Below are 25255 nucleotides of genomic sequence, written 5' to 3'. Positions count from 1 at the left end.
TTTTGAATTGGGCATTTTGGGAGAATTGTGCTTTTAGGGTTTTTCTGAATTAATGCGACCACGTTGGACTAATTGAGATCTGAAGATGATGCAGACCCACTCATTTGTGACTTTGCACAAATCTGTGGCAAATTTTATAGTGTTTGGTCTTACCACAACTTATTAATGTGGTCGTTTGAATTTAGCCTTTACATATACAGTAACATTTCACAAAAGGATTGTATGCCAATAGGAATAAGGATGTATATAAGCTGTAAATGAAGGGATGCTAGGGAGCGCACCGTACCCTCTGATGTAAGGATGTGGTTTGCCTTTGGATGTTAGTGATCAGGAAGGAGCACATGAATGGAATGCCTGGAGCCAGAGGAGAATTCTGGATACATAGTGGTATATACACAGTCACCTGAGAGTGCATTGATCCTGAATTTACCAATATTAAATGTGACAAAAACATGGCACAAATGATGTAAGAGTGAAAAAATATATTGTATCGTAACTAGCATACTACCATGGTATTAATGGGATACTGTGACGAAGTGCCCTTCGCCACTTTGTCCTGGAGAGGCCTGCTTGCCTGCCTCCTCCCCTGCGACTATGGTCCTGGACTGTATTGCACTTTAAACACTATATTTGGGCATATGGATTTGTATTAGGCTAACTCTAGCCCTTTAACTATGCTGTAGGTCTGGACTGCTAATATAACCGAACAGCCGGGGGATTTATACAAATATATATTGCATGGAAATACCATTACTGGAGAATGCAGCCGTTCGTATGATTTCATACGAATTCTTTGTGCTCTGAATATGTGGCTGCCATTTTGGGACTTTACACGTGTTCGCGCCCATCTTGCGCACGAACAGCGGTGTTTGCCTGTAACCGCATGGAACTAAAAACGGATACGCAAACAGGCAAACACCGCTGAGTCCTCCAGACCTTCATAAATTCGTACTGAAACTACCGAACGTCCCACCGTTCGGTAGTTATACTTAATCGTCTATGGGGATTTCAGCGAACACCAAGATTTGAATGGATGGCAAGATTTTCGTGTCTTTTCACCGTGCGAACGGAGACCGACCGCAAGGCCAAAACTCATGGAACTATTTTCGGCTAGTTGGTCTGTGCGGTCGGTCAAAACTTTGGAACTCTGTATCTCCCGAACCATTCATCCGAATTGACTGATTTTTAGTTATGTTGGTCCCCTGAACAAGGGCTATCTGGGGATACCCCTGTTTTTGGGGTACATCCAGAACTTGGGTAAAATAATGTACGTTTTAATTATGTTAACTGGTTATCTGCGGGGAGGAGACGTGGGGGTGTTACCATGCATATGATTGGTTAATTTCATCCTCCCCCTGGGAGTGTCCTGTGTGTACCTTTTTCTAATAAAAAGCAGGCTGGGTGTTCCAGTCCTCAGTTCTTCTTGACCCTTCAAAACGTAGCCTTGTCTCGTTATTGGAGGGAATTGCTGTATCACACTGGGGATTGCTATGCTCTGCATATTCCCCTGAGCTTAATCACTTAGCTCTTTTAAGAGCTTGTTCCGGATACGCTATCCTGGAGGAGAGGTCTTCCCCAAACGGTCCTGAATGCTGGAGGTTCATTCCAGGGTGGAAGGAAGACGGTGCGGCTCCAGTTAAGCTACGGCGGTTGTGGAGCGTGCGGTGGTTGTGGTGTCATCTGCAGTGCTTGGAGTCCTCTGAGAGTGCTAGGAGCATCCGTCAACGGAGGGTACTCGGTCGGAGTACACGGAGCTCCGTTACAGATACAAACACTAGTTCCAGTAGCCTTGTTTTGTCCAAATCACATTGCTTTTAATTCACCCCCAAAATAACCAATGTGCCTGGGATTTACCTGTGGGTCTTATTCATTGACTCCACAGGTAAATGGAGTTAGTTGAGTCTGGATTAAAAGGAATTTGGTTCAGATGAACTGGCCGACACTAATTTTTGTACGAGTCTAATTTCCACCATTTAAAGTAACACATTCTGTTAAAAAAAAAAAAAAAATACATTAAAAAAACAACTAAAAACTAAAAAAACAAACAGCTCAGTCAGCTTCTTCTGTATGTCAAGGTAAGGCGAGAAACCGGTGAATTATACATGACAGATACAAAACAAACCGTAATCTCGCTGTCCACATCTGGATTACCCTATTAACTCAGAGAGACACTAGGCAAATGTATTCAAGCAAAAAGAAACAGAAAATATTTTTTAAATGGCGTCCTTTCATACGATACGTACATATAAACTTTCAGTATAAAGTTGTAGCAATCTGGTGGACGAGTTAGAACACTTAAGTCAAAATATCAGACAAAGAAGCAGTTTTCCCAGCCGTTTTGGGCTTCCTGTTTGTCACTTTGTTTTTATTTAGCAAGAGTAAGAGTAGGAAGAGTAGTAGTAAGAGTAGATATATGCAATTTTCCCCTAGCTATTGCCTTCAGGTGCTGGTTTACCGCTTATCATCCGGGTCAATTCTATTTATGGATTACATAAATGTATAGACATAGTACTTCTTTATTCAATGTCAACTTACGTTCCAGGGCTCTCACTTGCACTTTGCTTAGATTAAGGTTAGGTGTGGCTGGTTATTGCAGAAAGAGACTAAACCATATTTTGCTCAAAGAGGAAAAAAAAAAAAAGAAGCTGACTTCTGATGAAACGGTACAGTAAAAACATCAAAGGTTACAAAACAGTCATTAAAAATCATAATTTTTTTTTATAATAAAATTCTTCTTAAAATACATTGTTGCAACAGTATGTCTTTTTTCCCCTTGTGACTGTCTCCATAACTTTATAAATAGCTGTTACGTGGCTGCCGATGGTTCACGGAGCCTAAGCTCTTCAATATGACGTAGAAGTTGATCACAGTATGCTGGTGTTCTGTGTTTATGGCGAACGGCTTCAATTTCTTGGGCTAACAAGGAGGGGTAAAGAAAGCTTCCAGTCTTCAAAACGTCTGTAAGAGAAAACAAAATAAAGGCATATTTAGTATTGCTTTGCGTGTGAAGCACAGTCACTTTTAGGGAAAGTGCTTATGGGTGTCTAAAACAATCTTGAGCCAGTAAGTAATATGGAACTCTTTTTCAGCAAATCCTTCTGTTTGTGCCCTATATAAACTACAATGCTTAGTTTTATTATTCTACAAAAATGAAATAATGAGATTGAGTCTGACTTCTTTGATCCACGTGTTAATTTTGGGAAAATGTGGTCTACTTGATCTGTATTAACTAAAAACCAAATTGGAACAAACGATACCGAACTGCAAAACATAGGCAAATAAAAAATAAAAGTAGATTTGGAACAAATCTCTAATTTTATTCAATCACAAGTTGACTATTTTAGTCTAAATCCTGAAATTCATGGTTCAGTGTTTAGTGAATAATCCCTCCCTATATGCTTGTCTGTAAACACAAAGATTACTCATACACAGATATAGCTTGGTGGATGAGAAAACATTCAAGAATCACAAGTTAAATTCGGCCTTTAACCCTTTAAGGACACATGACATGTGTGACATGTCATGATTCCCTTTTAATTTCAGAAGTTTGGTCCTTAAGGGGTTAATCCTGTCAGATGTCAATAAAATGAATAGTGTTAAAGGTACACGCCACTGAATATTTTTTAATTTAACAATTAAGTAGCCCTAAAGAAAACATGAATGTATTTTTTTTCCTGCATATTTTCTTTAACCCCTTAAGGACACATGACGTGTGTGACACGTCATGATTCCCTTTTATTCCAGAAGTTTGGTCCTTAAGGGGTTAAAAGTATGTGAAACACCACTTCCAAAAGCAGCAGACCTGTTGTATGCAGCCTTTGCAAGCCTTTTCCTATGTAATACAGCTCATTGAGAAGGGAGGAAGGGCAGGCGCACCGCTAGCCCAGCTTGCATGCCACTTCTATTAGCGCTGTGAAACTGACATACCTGGCTTTCTGAATGACAGCTGGGGACGCCTTTCGGTGACATCAGACACATAAACACTTCAGCAAGCAAGCAAGTTGAAGTGCTTTATGTATCTGGAGTGTACCTTTAATTTGGGGGGAAATATTAACATTCAGACCCCTAGATATACCTGGCAAATACTTAAATGTACTTTTCCATATTTTAATATGTGTCTGATGGCACCAGGAGTGGTAACATGGGAACGGAATTACTGGTGCAAAAGTACATCGTGATATGTTGACAGAGTTAATGTCTTAACAGACACTTTCTTTTTTTAGATTAGACTCATGAAATTCGGGAGCAGCTGGGGCTTTGCTGATGTCCAACACAAACACATTATATGGCACAGTGAGAATAAACAAAGAAAATGTTTCACTGGATGAGCAGCAGCAAGTTAATAGAACAGAGAAATCAACGCCACGTTAAATGGGAGATACCCCTTTAAAATGTCCAAGATACGCAAAGTTCTTTGGGATCCAGGCTTAAACACCAGCTATACATTGTTATTTCTCATTATGTAAATGCTCAGATGATATCCCTAAATCAGTGCTCTGTTATATACAACATACAAGATAGATCTCCCTTCTCTACTACAACAGGTGTGCCAAAAGATAAATCCCCAGATGTAGAACTATAACTCCCATGATGCTTTGCATGCCTTAAGAATGACAAGGCATCATGGTAGTTGCAGTTTTAAAACATCTGGGAATCAACCTTTTGGGCACCCCTGTACTACAAGGTATGGACAAAATATTTGCTTTTATTAGCAACAAAGTATTCAGCAGCAGTGTAGCTGAATATGAAAGGAAAACAAACTTGTATCCCATGGGCCTGTAATGTTAAAATCCAGTGTTTGATTTTAAAACATTGTAATACTGAACTTGATTGAAACAGTGCCAGTCCACACGAATAATCTTAAAACAGGTAACCGATCTCTAAACTGCTTGCTTTCTTCGCATACACAAAGGAGCAGAACTGCAGCAGAAGTCAAGGACGAAATGATACAACAAATGATAGGTTGTATCATTCACAATAATGGCGACACAGGTAAGAGGACAGGCTTGGTTTGGCACTTATTCCTTATTAATGGAAAAAATAAATAAATCAAAAAACTGGTGTCAGAAGCACTTCCAAGATCTGGTATTATTATTATTAATATAGCACCATCAGATTCCGTAGCGCTGTAAAATGGGTGGGTACAATTGCAAGGCAGTCAGACAGACTGAACTTCCAATGCAAGATACCAAAGGAACTGCAGATTTGTATTTGGAAAAGTGAATTCCCTAAAAACCATTAGTCAGTCAAACTAAGGCATCATTCCTTCATGTTTGTAAGGCCATATCTTTTCATGACAGTTCTTGTACATTATGAACTCCAAGACATGTAATATGCTGTCACCTAGTGTTGACAGGTGGTAATTTCACCAAATGGTGAATAAATGTTTGTCATTAGCTGTTTATAGTATCCACTTAATGTTAAACTGCCAAATATAGGCCAAAATAACAGAATATAATTTCTATTTCCGTGACACCTCTTTCCCCAAGATCTGCACATTATCCGATTAACACCGTAAAAAGGGCGCCCTCAATGAATAAGACACCATAATAGATGTAAAGTATTAGACACGTATTTTATGTTCTTTTAGGCCCCCCTTTAAATAAAAATAATAAAAAAAACACCCTACTGAGCTTAAGGAATGGTAAAGCAAAGTAATCATACCTGGATAGTATAGACAGATAGTTCAGAATGCTCTGTGCAGATTTTAATAAATAAATGGAACAAACAAATGCTCAGACTATTGATATTAAAAGGACATTCGTGGATTAAGAGATCAACAGAGTAAAAAACGAAGGTCCAGGAGAGAATAACTGGATGCAATAAAGTAGATATCAACATTCAACAAGCTAGCCAGCCGGCGTTTCTTCATGGCATTTAGCAGACTAAACCTAAATGCAGAGGTAATGTTCAGCTTCCCAGAAAGTAGATTAGACGAGCTTCTTTAGCTTTTACATCATAGAAGATACAACACTAATGATAATTGAAGTGACATAATTGTACCAATACATATTTCATTTTGTGAAGTGGATGTTCTTTACACAATTCTCACAGGGTCAGGGCCAGATTGCCCATTAGGCAGAGTAGGCACCTGCCTATGGCCATCTGTATTTAGCGCTTATGTGCATTTTCGGAGCTCAATAGGGCTGATGGGGAGAGATAAGCACCGAGAGCCTGCCCATTGTCCTCTGTCGTCCAGACAGGCTCCTATGCTTGATAGCAGAGCTGCAGGGTGTAACAGGGTGTGTGAGTGTAAGGGATCACTTCTAATTTGCCCACTAGTAACCGCTCACACGGGAATTGTTTTGTACGAGGAGCAAGGTGAGCACTGCAGCTCTAATATCAATCACGGGAGGCTGAGTGGACTGCAGAAGACATGCTATATGCCTCCCAGGGTGTCCTTGGTTGATTTGTGGTTCAGATCATTCAGTACAATCAGTATCTGAGCTGAGCTGTGAGCATATCTTTGATAAGGAGGTATTTTTCTGCAGTGAGTGGGTGTGGCTAAATAAGCAGGTTTATAGCACAGAATTCTGCAAAACAATTATGTTATGGAAAACCTATAAAGATTTTAGCATGTAAATAATAAGGCATATTAATGAGGTCAAAATCTATCAAATGCATTAAAGCTGTAATGGTGCCCGGGGTGTATCTTTAGTTCTAGGGTTAACTACTCAAAAACCCCATGTACCCCAATACTACATTTAAACCTATTCTAACCCTAAACACAATAATCCTAACCTCTCCCTGTACCCAAATAAGAAATGTAAACCCACTCTAACCCTAAACACAATAATCCTAACCTCCCCCTGTACCCAAATATGCAATGTAAACCCACCCTAACCCTAAACACAATAATCCTAACCTCCCCCTGTACCCAAATATGCAATGTAAACCCACTCTAACCCTAAACACAATAATCCTAACCTCCCCCTGTACCCAAATAAGAAATGTAAACCCACTCTAACCCTAAACTCAATAATCCTAACCTCCCCCTGTACCCAAATAAGAAATGTAAACCCACTCTAACCCTAAACACAATAATCCTAACCTCCCCCTGTACCCAAATATGCAATGTAAACCCACTCTAACCCTAAACACAATAATCCTAACCTCCCCCGTACCCAAATAAGAAATGTAAAGCCACTCTAACCCTAAACACAATAATCCTAACCTCCCCCTGTACCCAAATATGCAATGTAAACCCACTCTAACCCTAAACTCAATAATCCTAACCTCCCCCTGTACCCAAATAAGAAATGTAAACCCACTCTAACCCTAAACACAATAATCCTAACCTCCCCCTGTACCCAAATATGCAATGTAAACCCACTCTAACCCTAAACACAATAATCCTAACCTCCCCCGTACCCAAATAAGAAATGTAAAGCCACTCTAACCCTAAACACAATAATCCTAACCTCCCCCTGTACCCAAATATGAAATATAAACCCACTCTAACCCTAAACTCAATAATCCTAACCTCCCCCTGTACCCAAATATGAAATATAAACCCACTCTAACCCTAAACTCAATAATCCTAACCTCCCCCTGTACCCAAATAAGAAATGTAAACCCACTCTAACCCTAAACACAATAATCCTAACCTCCCCCTGTACCCAAATATGCAATGTAAACCCACTCTAACCCTAAACACAATAATCCTAACCTCCCCCGTACCCAAATTTGAAATGTAAACCCACTCTAACCCTAAACACAATAATCCTAACCTCCCCCGTACCCAAATATGAAATTTACACCCACATATGAAACCCAAATATGAAATTTACACCCACCCACTTTCAATAATCCTAACCTCGCCCTGTACCCAAATATGAAATGTAAACCCACTCTAACTCTAAACTCAATAATTCGTATGCCACAATTATAACCCACCTCAAGCTGGGTTACACCAAGCACTCTTTACCCCTAACTACTTCTGACATTATCTTACACACTAGCATACACTAACTGTACTGACTGATCCAAACAGTACTACAAGCAGAACAGTGGACACATACATATGCAGTTATCAAATACCTATGATGTATACACACACACATAGTTTTTATAGATTATTTTTATGCCTGTAATGTCCATTTAATAAATCCATCAAACCCTTGCCATTTGCCAAAATAGTAAAGCTGCAGCAAGAGAAGAGCTGTAGAGTTTTTCCAGATCAAGTATTTACCACAGTTTAGCCCTTTGGATTTCTATTCACCACAATACGGAATTTAGAAACCCAGTCACAGTTTAGTAAAAGTTTACATTCACAGAAGTTTATACGATATGAAAGATGTGGATTTTTTTTCCTCCCGTTTCTTCATATATCCAAGGATATTCTGCAGTTTTAACATTTATAGGGACATAAGATTGCGGGTGTCCCTTTAAGAGGAAACCGTCATTTTGGGTTAACATGTGTAAATTAAGCACTGAAAAGTGTCTACCACTAGTAGCATATTTTTTTATTTTATTGTTCGGTTTTATTTATTTTGATTACCGTAATAAGTGCCCCTGATGCTGGTGTGGTACTGAGAGAACAATTCCACAGTAACATCCTTTTCCCATGATCCTCTAGTAGGAGGTACAAGTAATACCAAGCTCTTATTTATTGGAGGGTTCAAGACTAGCAGACTGACAAAAGGGGCCAAATTCTGCACAGAGCTTTGCTATACCATGGATAGACAAACATCTGGCAGTGTTGAGCTGAAGTCAAGTTTTGAAGTCCTTTATTATTAGGGTACCGACCCTATTTTTTTTTTTTTTTTTTTTAAATTGACAATTTTTATTTTCAGTACAATCGCAAGGCATTGGGAGGGATACAGAATAAAGAAATAAGGAGTGGGAGGTCAAAGGGCCCAGTGGCCATTTTTCATCGTTTAACTACTGTTGCCTGTAGTTAAAGGACCACTCTAGTGCCAGGAAAGCATACTCGTTTTCCTGGCACTAGAGTGCCCTGAGGGTGCCCCCACCCTCAGGGACCCACTCACGCCCGGCTCTGGAAAGGGGCAAAAACTTACCTTTTTCCAGCGCTGGGCGGGGAGCTCTCCTCCTCCTCTCCGCCTCCGTTCCTCCCAGTCGGCTGAATGCGCACGCGCGGCAAGAGCTGCGCGCATTCAGCTGGTCAAATAGGAAAGCATTCATAATGATTTTCACAGTGAGAATCACGCAAGCGCCTCTAGCGGCTGTCAGTGAGACAGCCACTAGAGAATTAGGGGGAAGGCTTAACTAATTGATAAACATAGCAGTTTCTCTGAAACTGCTATGTTTATAAAACAATTAGTTAACCCTAGCTGGACCTGGCACCCAGACCACTTCATTAAGCTGAAGTGGTCTGGGTGCCTAGAGTGGTCCTTTAACACCTTTTACATTTTACACGTTTAACATGGTTTACATTTTACCCGTGTTAAGTTTTGCGTTCGAGGTTGTCCCTCGTGATGTTGAACTTGTCCATTACGGTACCCTGCTTGTGATGTACCCAACAGATACACAGAAAATAAAACAAAGCAATACAAAATAAATTCTATATATGGAAACATGAACTTATATACAGTGAATGGCAAGTACTATGGATTGTTGCTGCAGTAGTGTGTGCTTATCTTTCGATGTGCTCCGTCCGGGCTGCCCGTATGTGTGCTATTGGTGCATGCTAATGCGTGACGTGGATCGTCATGGGCTCTTCTCTGACAGAAGGGAGGTGCGCTCTATACTTTTGCCACAGGTCATAAGTCTGCACGTTCGTGGACACCTGAGGTGTAGCAAATCTTTCATATGCCACATTAGTGGATATCAGACTGAGTACCTCTTCTACGGGAGGGGGCAGATCTGACCTCCAGTACCTGCCAATTATCGTTTGTGCTGCTATAATTAAGAACATTAATTTGCGTACAGGTTTCAGTTGGTTGAGAGGCAAGATGTGTAGTAAGTAGGGCTCTGCTGCTAGGGGCACTTGTGTCCCTGTGCTTTTGTTGACTATTTCTTCTACTTTACCCCAGAATGGCCTGATCCGTGGGCATGTCCACCATATATGAAACATGTCCCCGGGTGTCCGACCCTATTTTTTTTAAGGAAACATTTAATTATGTTGGGAGAATTCTGTTTGTATTATGTATGGATGTTGCGGCTGCTTTGTGAGATTTTATGTGTGTATATGTGTGCTGTATAAGCTAGCGTGTGTGGAATGTCTATGGAGTTCTGCAAGTGTATATTTTGGGTGGTTTTGGGTGTGTAGATGTGTGTCTTTGAGTGGAGGAATGCAGGCACTGTATGTGTGTTATGGAACGTTCTGTTGTATTAAGGATGATTGCGTAGGTTTTCTGAGGTGTGTGTGTTGCTGTCTGTGGTGTTATGTACATGTATGTGGACTGGAAGCCTCGCATGCCGTAGGTTGCCAAACCCTGTTCTACACCTAAAATTTGGAGAGGCTAATAAAAAGTGGCTATAGACTTGGAGCTTTCACTCTTTTCACCAATATGTTTTCCGATGTATCTTTTCCTTCTCTTGGGGTATTTTTTCATACTTTCCTTTTCTCAACCTCTTTTCTTTCTTCACAAGAGTGGTTCTCAACATTTTACTAGACCCATTTCTCAGCCCGAATGCCCGCAACTGTGCTATTATAGGGCCATTCATTATTTAACCAACAAGCACTATTCTAGCCATAAGTGGCAAGGCTGAACAATATAATGCTGCCGAGTAGCAGATTTCATAATCTTACAAACTGTGAGCTACATTATGCTGTTAAGCCTCACCACTTACAACTAGCATGCAGGGCCGGATTAACATAGGGGCTGATGGAGCTGCAGCTCCAGGCCCAGGCCCATGGAATAGGCCCATTTAAAAAAAAAAAAAAAAAAAAAAAAAAATTTTTTTTTTTTTTTACACACTACTCTTAGGTTTGCCACCTGACTGGTATTTTACTGGCACAGCCAATATTTGAGGCTGCTGGGCCATGACGGTATTGCAGCAATACCGGCAATACAAATGCAGGTATTTTTCTCCGAATAAATGGAGATTACTCTGCAATACCAGCACCGGCCAGTAGGGGTCACTGTGTGTGGGTAGAGGCAGGGATAGGAAGTTACAGAATATCCCTGCCTCTCTCTACTACTTACTGATCTGTGGGGGAGCAGCAACACAGCACAGAGTTCAGACAGCAGCTCTACAGCTCAGGTAAGTGAGGGATAGGGGGAAAGGCAGCAGGGACACATGGGGACACTGAGACACTAGGGGACACTGGGACACATGGGGATGCTGAGACACATGGGGACGCTGTGAGACATAGGGACATTAGGAGACACTGAGACATTGGGACACGGAGACACTATGTCCCCATTTCTCCCAGTGTGCCTAGTGTCACCATGTCTCCCAGTGTGCCTAGTGTCACCATGTCTCCCAGTGTGCCTAGTGTCACCATGTCTCCCAGTGTCCCTATATGTCCCAGTGTCCCCATGTGTCTGTTTTCCAGCCAGGGTCTCTGTGTCCCCTAGTCCCCGGGTCTCTGTGTCCCCTAGTCCCCGGGTCTCTGTGTCCCCTAGTCCCCGGGTCTCTGTGTCCCCTAGTCCCTGGGTCTCTGTGTCCCCTAGTCCCTGGGTCTCTGTGTCCCCGGGTCTCTGTGTCCCCGTGTCCCCGGGTCGCTGTGTCCCCGTGTCCCCGGGTCTCTGTGTCCCCGTGTCCCCGGGTCTCTGTGTCCCCGTGTCCCCGGGTCTCTGTGTCCCCGTGTCCCCGGGTCTCTGTGTCCCCGGGTCTCTGTGTCCCCGTGTCCCCGGGTCTCTGTGTCCCCGTGTCCCCGGGTCTCTGTGTCCCCGTGTCCCCGGGTCTCTGTGTCCCCGTGTCCCCGGGTCTCTGTGTCCCCGTGTCCCCGTGTCCCCGTGTCCCCGGGTCTCTGTGTCCCCGTGTCCCCGGGTCTCTGTGTCCCCGTGTCCCCGGGTCTCTGTGTCCCCGTGTCCCCGGGTCTCTGTGTCCCCGTGTCCCCGGGTCTCTGTGTCCCCGTGTCCCCGGGTCTCTGTGTCCCCGTGTCCCCGGGTCTCTGTGTCCCCGTGTCCCCGGGTCTCTGTGTCCCCGTGTCCCCGGGTCTCTGTGTCCCCGTGTCCCCGGGTCTCTGTGTCCCCGTGTCCCCGGGTCTCTGTGTCCCCGTGTCCCCGGGTCTCTGTGTCCCCGTGTCCCCGGGTCTCTGTGTCCCCGTGTCCCCGGGTCTCTGTGTCCCCGTGTCCCCGGGTCTCTGTGTCCCCGTGTCCCCGGGTCTCTGTGTCCCCGTGTCCCCGGGTCTCTGTGTCCCCGTGTCCCCGGGTCTCTGTGTCCCCGTGTCCCCGGGTCTCTGTGTCCCCGTGTCCCCGGGTCTCTGTGTCCCCGTGTCCCCGGGTCTCTGTGTCCCCGTGTCCCCGGGTCTCTGTGTCCCCGGGTCTCTGTGTCCCCGTGTCTCTGTGTCCCCGTGTCCCCGGGTCTCTGTGTCCCCGGGTCTCTGTGTCCCCGTGTCCCCGGGTCTCTGTGTCCCCGTGTCCCCGGGTCTCTGTGTCCCCGTGTCCCCGGGTCTCTGTGTCCCCGTGTCCCCGGGTCTCTGTGTCCCCGTGTCCCCGTGTCCCCGGGTCTCTGTGTCCCCGTGTCCCCGGGTCTCTGTGTCCCCGTGTCCCCGGGTCTCTGTGTCCCCGTGTCCCCGTGTCCCCGGGTCTCTGTGTCCCCGTGTCCCCGGGTCTCTGTGTCCCCGGGTCTCTGTGTCCCCGTGTCCCCGTGTCCCCGTGTCCCCGTGTCCCCGGGTCTCTGTGTCCCCGGGTCTCTGTGTCCCCGTGTCCCCGGGTCTCTGTGTCCCCGGGTCTCTGTGTCCCCGTGTCCCCGGGTCTCTGTGTCCCCGGGTCTCTGTGTCCCCGTGTCCCCGGGTCTCTGTGTCCCCGTGTCCCCGGGTCTCTGTGTCCCCGTGTCCCCGTGTCTCTGTGTCCCCGTGTCCCCGTGTCCCCGTGTCCCCGGGTCTCTGTGTCCCCGTGTCCCCGTGTCCCCGGGTCTCTGTGTCCCCGGGTCTCTGTGTCCCCGTGTCCCCGGGTCTCTGTGTCCCCGTGTCCCCGGGTCTCTGTGTCCCCGTGTCCCCGGGTCTCTGTGTCCCCGTGTCCCCGGGTCTCTGTGTCCCCGTGTCCCCGGGTCTCTGTGTCCCCGTGTCCCCGGGTCTCTGTGTCCCCGTGTCCCCGGGTCTCTGTGTCCCCGGGTCTCCGTGTCCCCGGGTCTCCGTGTCCCCGGGTCTCTGTGTCCCCGGGTCTCTGTGTCCCCGGGTCTCTGTGTCCCCGGGTCTCTGTGTCCCCGGGTCTCTGTGTCCCCGGGTCTCTGTGTCCCCGGGTCTCTGTGTCCCCGGGTCTCTGTGTCCCCGGGTCTCTGTGTCCCCGGGTCTCTGTGTCCCCGGGTCTCTGTGTCCCCGGGTCTCTGTGTCCCCGGGTCTCTGTGTCCCCGGGTCTCTGTGTCCCCGGGTCTCTGTGTCCCCGGGTCTCTGTGTCCCCGGGTCTCTGTGTCCCCGGGTCTCTGTGTCCCCGGGTCTCTGTGTCCCCGGGTCTCTGTGTCCCCGGGTCTCTGTGTCCCCGGGTCTCTGTGTCCCCGGGTCTCTGTGTCCCCGGGTCTCTGTGTCCCCGGGTCTCTGTGTCCCCGGGTCTCTGTGTCCCCGGGTCTCTGTGTCCCCGGGTCTCTGTGTCCCCGGGTCTCTCAGTGTCCCCATGTCTCACTGTGTCCCCATGTCTCACTGTGTCCCCATGTCTCACTGTGTCCCCATGTCTCACTGTGTCCCCATGTCTCACTGTGTCCCCATGTCTCACTGTGTCCCCATGTCTCACTGTGTCCCCCAGTATCCTAGTGACATGGGGACACACTGAGACATTGGGACACATAGGGACACTGAGAGACTAGGGGACTGGGCGACATGGGGACACTGACACTGTAATGCATAGGGACACTGAGTGACTTGCGAGACTGAGACACTGGGAGCAATCCATCTATACAGCAGAATCAAACTGTGAGTAGTTTGTTGGTGATTTTACAGAATGTTCTCTGATGTCACTCCTTGTGATTATACAAATGATTAAGGCTGGTATTTTTTTTCCAAGAAAGGTGGCAACCCTAACTACTCTTCACATACTCTTGCTTAAAGAAGCACTATAGGGTCAGGAACACAATCATGTATTTCTGACCCGATTATGTTAAAACCACCTGGCCCCTTCTTGCCTCCCTAAGTATAGTAAAATATAACTAATATTCAGGTCTGCAGCTGCTGGCTCTGCCTCTGAACTGACTGTCTGCTGACATCAGAAGTGGTGGTCTGAGCAAATTACAATACTTCCCCATATGATTGGCTGAGACTGTCAACTAGGCAGATCAGGGGCAGAGCCAGCACAAGTCCAACATAGCCCTGGCCAATCAGCATCTCCTCATAAAGATAAATTGAATCAATGCATCTCTATGAGGAAAGTTCAGTGTCTGCATGCAGAGGGTGGAGACACTGAATGGCAGTGCTGCCCCAGGAAGCACCTCTAGCAGCCATCTAAGGAGTGGCCAGTGGAGTTATTTTCTCTGAAAAGACAATGTTTACTGCAAAAGGCCTGAATGGAATGATTCTACTTACCAGAACAAATACAATAAGCTGTAGTTGTTCTGGTGACTATAGTGTCCCTTTAAGTTTTGGAAGCTTAAGAGGGATGCATGTGAACAAAACTTATGTGGACTGGCTGACAATAAAATTAGTTTAGGTAATGCAGACGTTGGTCTCTCTAACACTGTGGCATGTCCCCTTTCTTCTACACTCACTACATACACATTTTCTCTGTCTCAGACTATATACCAGGAACTTCTGCCTGCTAGTAAGAAGGTAAGGAGACAAGTGGACCAGTGAGTGCTAGGGGACAGTCCTTAGAAAGCATGGAGTGAGCGCATCATTAGACGCATTTATGTCAAGCTCAGGGTGCTGCCTGCATAATATGCCCTTAATTGGACACCCTGCAGGATTGGTGGGCAGCCTGACATGCATTCATGCCAGGCTGTCCTTCAAATTCTTTGGACAGACATGCCCCCTTTTTGGGCATGTTCTCCCCTTTTGGCAGGTCTGGTCACGTGATTCGCAGCAGTGGCCCAACTTTTTATCCTGCCCATTGACTTCCTGCTTCACTGCTGTTAGGGGTATGGATTTACTTGAAAGATGAAAGCATAAATTAGAGAGATTAGCATAGAGTATGTTTTCTTATAGCTGCATCCTATGAGTTTTCCTACAGCACCATCTCCATCAGATACATGACGCTTGGGAGGTAGGACTGTTTTAGTGTTTTTGGTCAATAAGATTCCGTAATTAGGCCCATCATAATTGTCAGCACCAGGCCCAATGTGCTCTTAATCCGGCCCTGCTAGCATGTGCCCTGATGCATTTGGGCTAGCGTTAAAGCGACACTGTAGTAACCAAAACAACTTAAAAACTTAATGAAACAGTTTTGGTCTATCGATAATGCCTCTGTAAGTCTCACTGCTAAATTATCTGCCATTTAGGAGTTAAATCACTTTTTTTATGCAGTGTTAGGCACACCTCCCCTTACACAGCCTTCCTAAATACTTCCTGTAAAGAGTCATCTAAAGTTTACACTTCTTTTACTACAAATTCTGTTTAATTTTGAATTTCTTATTTCCTGCTCTGCTAGTAGATTGCAAGACCATACAGGAGCCTCTTGTGTGTAATTAAAAATCATATTACACAGCAGGAGAAGAAAACTTTTAAAGTTGCATCTGATTAAAAACATAACCATTTTCTTACAGGTTGTGTCAGTCACAGCCAGAGACATGTGGCTAAGGTATGATCTATACACAAAAACTGCTTGATTAAGTTAAAGTTGTTTTGGTGACCATAGTGGCCCTTTAAGTTTTCAGTGCACAAGGAAAGGAAGGAGCCTCACCTCAGAGGCTTTCTTTAATGCATATTCATGCTGGGACGTAGGCAGCCACACAAAATAACAACACCCCTGAAAATAACTATGCGAAGCAGAGGGAATGTGGGACATGTCAAAATGTGTAAAGCTGCAAACCATTGACAAGCCCCATAATCAAGTGGCATGAACCTCCTGGGACTAAGGGGGCATGTACAAACTTAACAGCTCCATTTCCAGGGCTTTAATAAGGGTTCTATTTAAGAGACTGGGGTGTGTGGCACTGTCATAGTACTGCCAGTGAATGGTGCAGTTTCCTGGCTGGCAACATTTTGAGATTAAGTACATAAACACAATTTTAGAAGAGGCCTCTGAAAAATCCCATTGTTTTGTAGATAAAAATGCCAGCATATAGAACTTGGTTCTGTTGGTGGAGGGAAGCGGATTTTACTTGTGTTTCGGTTTGTAAATTTACAAAATACTATAACCAATAGCATTCCCAAGGAAGAAAAACTTGGCCAACTTGAAAAGGTGACACCTGGCAGCTATTATTTAAAAATGTATTATCTGAGCAAATGCATTATTGATGTCAAGCCTGGGGCGCATAAAAAAATCCAATGTTCATATGAGGATAGGTAGACATACGAACAGAATTACATGACAAATATTACAATCTGACAGATAAATATATCCTACCTAATACTGTTGATTGGATGCAGTTATCCGGATCATCAAGGTGAATTAAAAGACCTCTGTATAGAAATTCTAGATGACCCTTAAATGTTGAACTGTCGTAGTCATTGTTGATGCATTTAAACCAGAGAGATAAGGTTTTAGCAGCAGTTACTCTGACTTCATCAGAGGCATCGTCAAGTCGTTTTAAAAGCTCTGGAAAACAAAAGACAGACACATTAATACATAAAAAGCAGTTCTATTAAGATGTATTTATTTTATTTATTTATAAAATATTTCACAGAGAAAGATACATTGAGATTTCTCTCGTTTTCAAGTATGTCCAGGATCCACAAAACATTGCATTGATACAATAGGGTACAATAAAATACAAAAACAATATTAATACACAATACATACAAAATTTAACATAGAACAGGTAAGAAATATATAATCAACCATGACACGTGCATTCTGTTTTGAGGTATGTAGAGAGGGATCTCTTAAAGGACTTTAGGCTTAGGGAAGATTTTAAAGTGTGCGGGAGGTCGTTCCATAATTGTGGTGCTCTGTAGGAAAAGGAGGATCGGGCCGCTTTCTTTTTGTATTGAGGTAGACAAAATAAAGTGCTGGTACTGGATCGGAGGTTATGGGAGGTGGGAACAGCTGGGGAGAGCATTCTGCTCAGGTAGGGTGGGAGCCAGAAAAGCTCTTAAAACACATGGCTGGAAAGATGAAGGGTGGGTCTGGCTTCCAGCTACAACCAGTTGAGCAAAAGTAAGCTCCATCGATTGCCTCCTCAACCATAGTTGACTCCAGAAATTGACTGTACAGATGTGTAGAGCTACAGCTGACCCGAATAATGTACGCAAATACCCATCAATTCCTAGAGTGCAGCATCACCATTAAAATCGTGGTATGTTTTTGCAAAACCTTGGGTAGGAGCATATAGCTATAGAGAAAGATCTTTCAATTTACACTTATGGCAGTAAGAGATATACAGGTCAAACAGGCTATAATGAAGTGTCTTCTTTCAACAGATACATCTTAATGTGGAAAAATAAATCGTACAAAGTCAGTCATGTTACCCCCAACAAAGTATTTAAACTGATGAAGGGTTCACTTAAAATTTACATGCGACTGATTGTCTTTGCTTCAGAGCGTAAACCCCCCCTCCCCCCCCCAAAAAAAAGCACGCAACCAGACTGCAATAAAATGATTCACCTCTGCCCAAGATGTTAAATATACATTGCGTTGTATTCCCTGCACAAGAGAGGTCAGCTTCAAATTTAAAAATGCTGACTGTGCAGAGGTATCCAAAGAGCCCCTGTACAAACATCTCTTGCAGTTGAAGCAGAGAGATACCGTACGTTTATTGCCTGATCAGAGATGGTAAAAGAGACACGATGTATGTATAAGCAACAACATGCCCCATCTTATACTAGGCAGTCTGAAAATTAAAACCAAACACACACGGTACATTTCTTTTATAATCTGCAGTATAGATGCAGATGTATTAGATGCTCTATCGAAATATTTTCTCTCACGTTCCACAATTCTGAAGCGGATTGCAGAGCACAATATACTTTACCGGGGTATATTTTGTTTAGTCTATCTGGATCCAGCCGTTGAACACAGACTTTGAGAAGAGTTTGGATAATGCGACAGGACATCAGTCGACTAGTCTTGGAGTCTTCCTCCAGTGTGGTGACCACCTGAGGCACTAAAACATCTTCTACTTGAAAAATCTGTAGAAAAATGGAGAGGACATTAAAACCCATAGAGTCGCTGCACTATGTGAATGATCACGTTAAACTACATTGCAGGGTAGCTTGCTGAAGCTCTCTAGTACTTCCAATAAGATAGAATTTATCCATAAGAGACATGGAACCCATGTCAGCAAAAAAGTTACACAAATTGAAATTGACTCGCCACTGCACACACTAATATTATTATTATTTATAAAGCACCAACAGATTCTGCAGCGCTGTACAAGATCTGCAATATAGTATATTTTATCTCATGTCCTCTGCTAAACTGGAAAGGAGGTGATTAGAAAAGCAGAATCTGAGCAGGAAAGATCCTAACTAAATGGAAAACCACTGACGGACATATTTATGGGATTATTAGGAACAACGACTAATTAAAATGTCCGCAGAACAGTAACATGTTTTATTTAAAGAAATCTATTCTATCAAACAATGAGCTATACTTCATACTGGCTGGGATAATAGAGTGACTCAGGCCAATTAGCATATGCTGGCCACCCAGCGCTTTAGAAGCTATTTAGCCCTTGAGGAAGAAAAGAGGTTTTGTTTTAATTGGTAACGATTCAAGACATGTGAAAGGCAGTGAGCTTTTCAACAAGGAATACCACATAAAATGTCCTCAACTATATAAAAAATGAATAAAATGTTAAGATCAAATGTGCAATCCCTACACAATACCATTTCGTATAAAAAAAAAACAAAAAAAACCCACAAAACAAGCCAGTGCTAAAGGGAAATATGAATGGCCCATCCTAAATGCAAACTAAAGCAAAACAAAACTATTAAGGAACACACCAAATTAAAATAGCAGCAATGAAGTAACAATGTTCAAATAAAAATATTATTTTTCATATTTTAAGCGGTGATAAGCTGTTCAAAGCATTGCTTCCCTGAGTGTCTCATTTGCATGAAGAAGGATGTGCATGTTAAAGAGACAGAACGAATAAAGCAAGATACAAAAAAAAAAAAAAAACACACTCCGAAAAATCAACCTACGGATTCCTCCTACGGATATCCTGCGTTCTCCGTTGCAATCCAGTGCTAGGCAATGGAAATCCGTGCCAGGAATTTTTGTCTCTTGAACCTGGCTGATTTCATGGACATAATTTCTTTCATCAATACAGCTTTCCTTAGTTTGCTTAGGATTTGCTATATATCACTATTATTTTCTATTTTTGTTTTTTACATACAACTTTTTTTTTTCTTTAACTGATCTGATACGGATAGTGTTTTTTGTTTTTTTCCTTCTAGGTTTCTACACATGCATTATACAGAATGCGCTATGATTTTTTTTTTAAATGTCAAACAATCCCATTTGACTTGTGATGATGAAACTATAGCTTTGTAAAATGTCGATAACATAATCAATAATGTAGAACATAGTGGCAGAGTGAAACTCGCCCACATTTGGATTGCTGAGTATGTTATAAGAACCTGTATATAACTGACGGTGCTAAAATGACTATTTATTCCTAGTCGAAGAACATGCACTCTTCAACAAACAACATACATTCAGATTGCACAGTCAACGTGTGTGTTACAGTAAATGATGGAGAATTAAGACAACCCAATTGATGTTTTTCTGTACCTCTTGTTCAGACAGGACCTCACTCTGCAGGAGAACCCACAAGCAGGACACAACAATGGTTCGAATGGCTCCCGCTGTCCTGCCAGCATGCCATTTGAGGTTTGGGATCAATATTTCCTTTATGATTGCTTCAGAATGCTTATGGAACTCTCTGGAATGTAAAGGAAAAGGAAAAAGTTACAAAATATGATGGTGACATCTAGACTTAAACGATCAGGGCTATTCGCTCAAGTGAGAATCCCAGGTCAATTCAAAGTGAATTTCAAATTTAAGGTCAAAATAGTCGAACTGGAAAAATTCTCTAAATCACCTATGCTTTCAGTTTGGCTACTCTGGCCTTAAATTTGAAATTCTCCTTAAATACATTTTAGCGAATACACAGCAGCTCGGACCAGGATAAGTTTTATGTAAAAAAGGACACTTTTCCCATTAAAATAAGTGTGCATGTACCCAGAACACGTATTCCTATTTATTTAAGTCAGACTAGTAGTTTGCATCACATTTAATGTATACAAACGCTGATAAAACGCAGTGCTTTGTGTGTGTAAAATTTAAAAATACAAAAAGAAAAAGAGATTGAAAAAAAAAAAAGCAAGAAATAAAAAATAAAAAGAGAGAAAAAGATATTGAGAAATAAGTAACTACTTAAATGAAAATATTACACTCTGCCAAAATAGCATTACAAAATATGCTATTATTCTTTGCCAGTAGATGGCACTTTGAAACCAAGAATTTCTTTTCAAAGTACTGAGAAATTCATTTAAATAGCAATGAAAAACACAGAGTAAAGTAAAATTTGATTCCGAATGCCAATATTTAACCAGATTGTGTTTTGGTGCAGACTTTGGAGACTCGCCCATCTGCAATGCAGACATAAAATTATAGTATTGTACTTTAACACTATAAAATCCGCCTAAAACAGCGTCCCTAGGCCTCAAAATTATTTGCTTATACAGAAGTTAAAGGGACACTCCAGGCACCCAGACCACTTCTGCCCATTAGAGTGGTCTGGGTGCCCACTCCCACTACTCTTAACCCTACAAGTGTAATTATTGCAGTTTTTTTATAAACTGCAATAATTACCTTGCAGGGTTAACTCCACCTCTAGTGGCTGTCTACTAGACAGCCACTAGAGGGCACTTCCTGGTTTCCAGCACAGGAAACTTGTGCTAGAGCGTCGCTGGACGTCCTCACGCTGTATGAGAACCTCCAGCGTCGCTTATTTCCCCACAGGAAAGCAGCGCTAATGCGCATCATTGCCGCGAATGCACATTAGGTCTCCCCGGCCAGTGGGCGGGATCAGCCTCGCCCATCGGCCGACGCAATCAGAGGGAGGAGTGGAGCGAAGGAAGAAGCAGCGACGTAGGACATCGTCGCTGCCTCTGGTAAGTAACTGAAGGGGTTTTCACCCCTTCAGCAACCGGGGAGTGGGAAGTGGGAGGGAGAGGGGACCTGCAGTGCCAGGAAAACGGATTGGCACTGGGAGTTTCCCTTTAAATCATCTTTATTTTTGCAGCCTTGCCACTAATGTTTAATAATTTAAATGGACATCTGTGTTTTCCATTGGCAAGTTGAAAGCTCAGTGAGCAGGCAAGTTAACAGAATAAATCTGGCATATCTCCTACAGGCCATCTGCAGCAGGCCATGCACCCATCTTTTTCCTTCACCTGCCCTTGCATGTCTGTATTCTACTATAACTGGAATGAATACGTCACCAAATTTCATGGTTTTATTTTTTTTAGTTAAAGGGACAGTATAGTCTCCAAACAGTTTTGGTGCAAAGATCATGAATTCTCACTGCTCAATTCGAAATCATTTTTGTTTCTGTTTAACCCCTTAAGGACACATGACGTGTGTGACACGTCATGATTCCCTTTTATTCCAGAAGTTTGGTCCTTAAGGGGTTAAGCAGCCCTAGTCACACCTCCCCTGGCTGTGACTGACACAGCCTGCATGAGAAAACCGTTTAATTTTCCAATCAGCAGTTAACCTAGTTTATAATTTTTATCTCCAGATCTGTACATTGAACTTTAATCACGCAAAGGTCTAGCAAGTTATTAACAGTGCATGAGATAAGAAATTCTAAATTAAACAAAATGTGCAACAAGTGAAATGTAAACATTAGATCTCGGTTTACAGGAAGTGTTTTGGAAGGCTGTTCAAGTCACATGCAGGGAGGTGCATAAACAAAGCGATTTAACTTCTAAACAGCAGAGAACTACAGTGAAACTGCATGATCTATATATCATAACTGCTTCATTAAGTTAAAGTTATTTTGGTGACCATAGTGTCCCTTTAAGCATAAAATATAATATTAAACTGTAAGTCGAAGCCATTTTTCCATCTCTATACATGTCCCCTTGTGATATCACTTTCCATTAATCTTAAGTGAAAATTAAACATAAATCCTCGTACATGACTTGTAATATAAAACATAGAAAGACATAACTACAGAGCTTAATAGCTCCCACCAAAACAAACTTAGTACTGAGAGTAAACTTTTACATTTAGTATACGAATCAGCATCCTAGTTGTCTTAGTCCAACAGGGTTACTCAGTAAAGTGAAAATTCAAAGTGAATGTCGCCTCTTAGAGAATATTTCCAATTCATCTAATTTCACCTGTCGGGTGTGCTTTTAATTCGAAATTCACTTTGAATTCTCACTTTAGTAAATAACCCAGTATATTTTTAGATATGCGTTACTTAAATGTACTCGTCTAGCTCAATATCGGTTAGGTTTCGAGAAGTCTATAACTGCCAGGTAGAACAAAACTGTAAAACACAACACAGGACATAATCATCTGCTCTATAAACTTGGCAAGAGGAATAACCCCACCCCCCACCCCCCACCCCCAACAAATTCCAGGGGGGATCTGCTATGCAGAGGTAGAAATTATGAAATCTTAAATCATTATAAGGATGCGGAGAGGACTAACAGAGAGAGGCTTTGATTGTACAAAGGAGTAATTGCTCAATCTGGCTTTCGTTCAGGAAGAGTTCATCTCTTGCTGACCTTAACCGATTTCAAAACATTGCTAATTCTTCTCTAGTGCTCCCCACTTCTGCCTCCATCAATCAGAACATTTACTTAATGAGCAAACTTTGAATCTTTCCCGTAGGAAAATAAGTTATATATTATAGGTATCTCTGGGCCTAGGAAATGAATGACGTTATTTTCTTGCTAAACGTTTTGCTCTATTACATATCTTTAATAAAAAATAGGAATCAGAGATGAAAAGGTAGCTAGATGATTTCCCCCCCATTTGCTTTGGTAAATCAAGAGGAAAATACATTTTTATGGAGCGTAGGAAAAAATAATAATATAATGAACCCTATAAGCTATAAAGTTCAAGTGTAATTTGCCATGTGATTTACTAAAAAAAAGAAAAATGCTATTACCTGTTAACCACAGCAAACTTTGAAGAGGTTATGGCATATTTGAGACAACAGAATGTTTTCATCCAATGCACAAGTGTAAGCAAGTCCACTTGCATTGCAAATGCTTCAAAAAAAAGTAGAAGACTGGGCATTCCAATCAAGAGAAATCTTACATTTCATATGATACTCTGCTGAAATGAAATGGATTGGAAGGCAAATATTGCTAGAACCTGGACTTACAAAGTCTATAGTGAAGTTAAAAGTAAAGCAAAACTGGCAAACTTGTGCTAACATGTGAACACACCAGAATACAAAGCATCATTGGATTGTACCAGTATATTGTGGCAATATTAATTTGCATTAAATGCCCTATACATGCCTTTTCAGATTGCAGTATGTAATTTCTCAAAGCTTTTCTTCTGACTTTAAATATACAAAGAAACAAAGCCATACACACACACACACACACACACACTCAAAACAGTCTATTTTCAAATGTGACAGATCAACTTAAACAATGATTGAGAAGGCAAGTCTCCTTAAACACTGTTGCATGCTTTGTAGACCTTCCCTTAGTAAATACATTGTATTTTAAGGTTCTATTGATCAAGCATTGTTTTTTTCATTTATTTACATTTGGGTTTCATTTCCGTTCATTAGACAGCAGGAGATACTAGCAACATGTATATTGGAGCACAGGCTTACATTTTTTGCTTATTTTGTTTCCTTAAAGGGACACTATAGTCACCAGAACAACTACAGCTTATTGAATTTGTTCTGGTGAGTAGAATCATTACCTTCAGGCTTTTTGCTATAAACACTGTCTTTTCAGAGAAAATGCAGTGTTTACATTACAGCCTAGTGATAACTTCACTGGCCACTCCTCAGATAGCTGTTAGAGATCCTTCCTGGGTCATGGCTGCCTAAAATGCATCCAAACATTCAGTATCTCCTCCCTCTGCATGCAGACACTGAACTTTCCTCATAGAGATTCATTGATTCAATTCATCTCTATGAGGAGATGCTGATTGGTCAGGGCTGTGTTTGAATCATGCTGGCTCTGCCCTTGATCGGCCTCTTTGTCAGTCTCAGCCAATCCTATGGGGAAGCATTGTGATTGGATCAGGCCACCACTTCAGATGATGCCAGCAGACTGCTTTTTTTTCTTTTTTAGGCAAACAGCATGCTGAGTTACAGATTCTGGCTTGAATACAGTAAGATTTTGATATATTTATGGAGGCATGAGGGGCCCAGGGGGGCTAGATGGTGGTGTTAACATTATACATGTTTGTGTTCCTGACCCTAGTTATCCTTTAAAAATCAAACATTTTATTGCATTTGGTAAGATATATTGATTTAAGTTAATGGATACTGAAGAACCTCTTGCCCACTTCATTATTACCCCATGTGTAACAGGTACTTTAAAGTACAACAAATATGATCCAGAAGAATGATCGAATATGTTTTTTCTTTCACTTAGCTCCTCTTAATATAAGCACATTAAGTAATATACAGAATTTCTAAAACAGAGCTAGCCCAGATATGTTGGAGAACAGAAAATATATGGAATGATGAGTGGTACAGCGGATATAGATGGCTTTCAGAAAATAGAAAAAAAAGGAAAAAAATGAAGGGAGATTGTGCTAATGGAAGTGGGTGTGCAAGAAGGAGTATATTTGTTTAGGACTTCATTCATTTCCCTCATATACAATTGTGCAATCATGTTCTTTCATCTGAAATTGGAGTGATATTGGATCATTTCTGCAGATATGAAACAGTGCACATTGTACCACTTTTTAAATTGCTTTTCATGTTTTTTTTTGAATAACACAATAAGTTAAAACATTTTTTAATTTTTTTTTTTTTTACAAAATCTGCCTCTCCACCTAGCTAATTATTTTGACTTATCTCGATAAACCCCTCATTCTATGGTATGTGAACAAGATTCGCATCTCTCTTCTTTTCGACTTTGGCAAAA

The 25255-nt window shown here is 42.4% G+C and overlaps 1 protein-coding gene across 1 annotated transcript in view; it reads right to left on the bottom strand.

The window, feature by feature from the left end:
* Positions 1-2725: 2725 nt before the first annotated feature.
* Positions 2726-25255, bottom strand: part of DNAAF5 (dynein axonemal assembly factor 5) — a 47374-nt gene continuing 24844 nt past the window's right edge. The window contains exons 10-13 of the mRNA XM_063428895.1: positions 19899-20049; positions 18133-18289; positions 16566-16757; positions 2726-2958 (exon numbers count right to left, since the gene is read on the bottom strand). Coding sequence (XP_063284965.1) covers positions 2807-2958; positions 16566-16757; positions 18133-18289; positions 19899-20049 — 652 coding nt within the window. The 3' untranslated portion in view covers positions 2726-2806. The remainder of the gene's footprint in view (positions 2959-16565; positions 16758-18132; positions 18290-19898; positions 20050-25255) is intronic.

The sequence above is a fragment of the Pelobates fuscus genome, chromosome 8 (genome assembly GCF_036172605.1).
Source record: "Pelobates fuscus isolate aPelFus1 chromosome 8, aPelFus1.pri, whole genome shotgun sequence".
Lineage (NCBI taxonomy): Eukaryota > Metazoa > Chordata > Amphibia > Anura > Pelobatidae > Pelobates > Pelobates fuscus.
The sequence above is the reverse complement of the archived record's forward strand: the minus strand, read 5'-3'. Positions and strand labels throughout refer to the sequence as shown.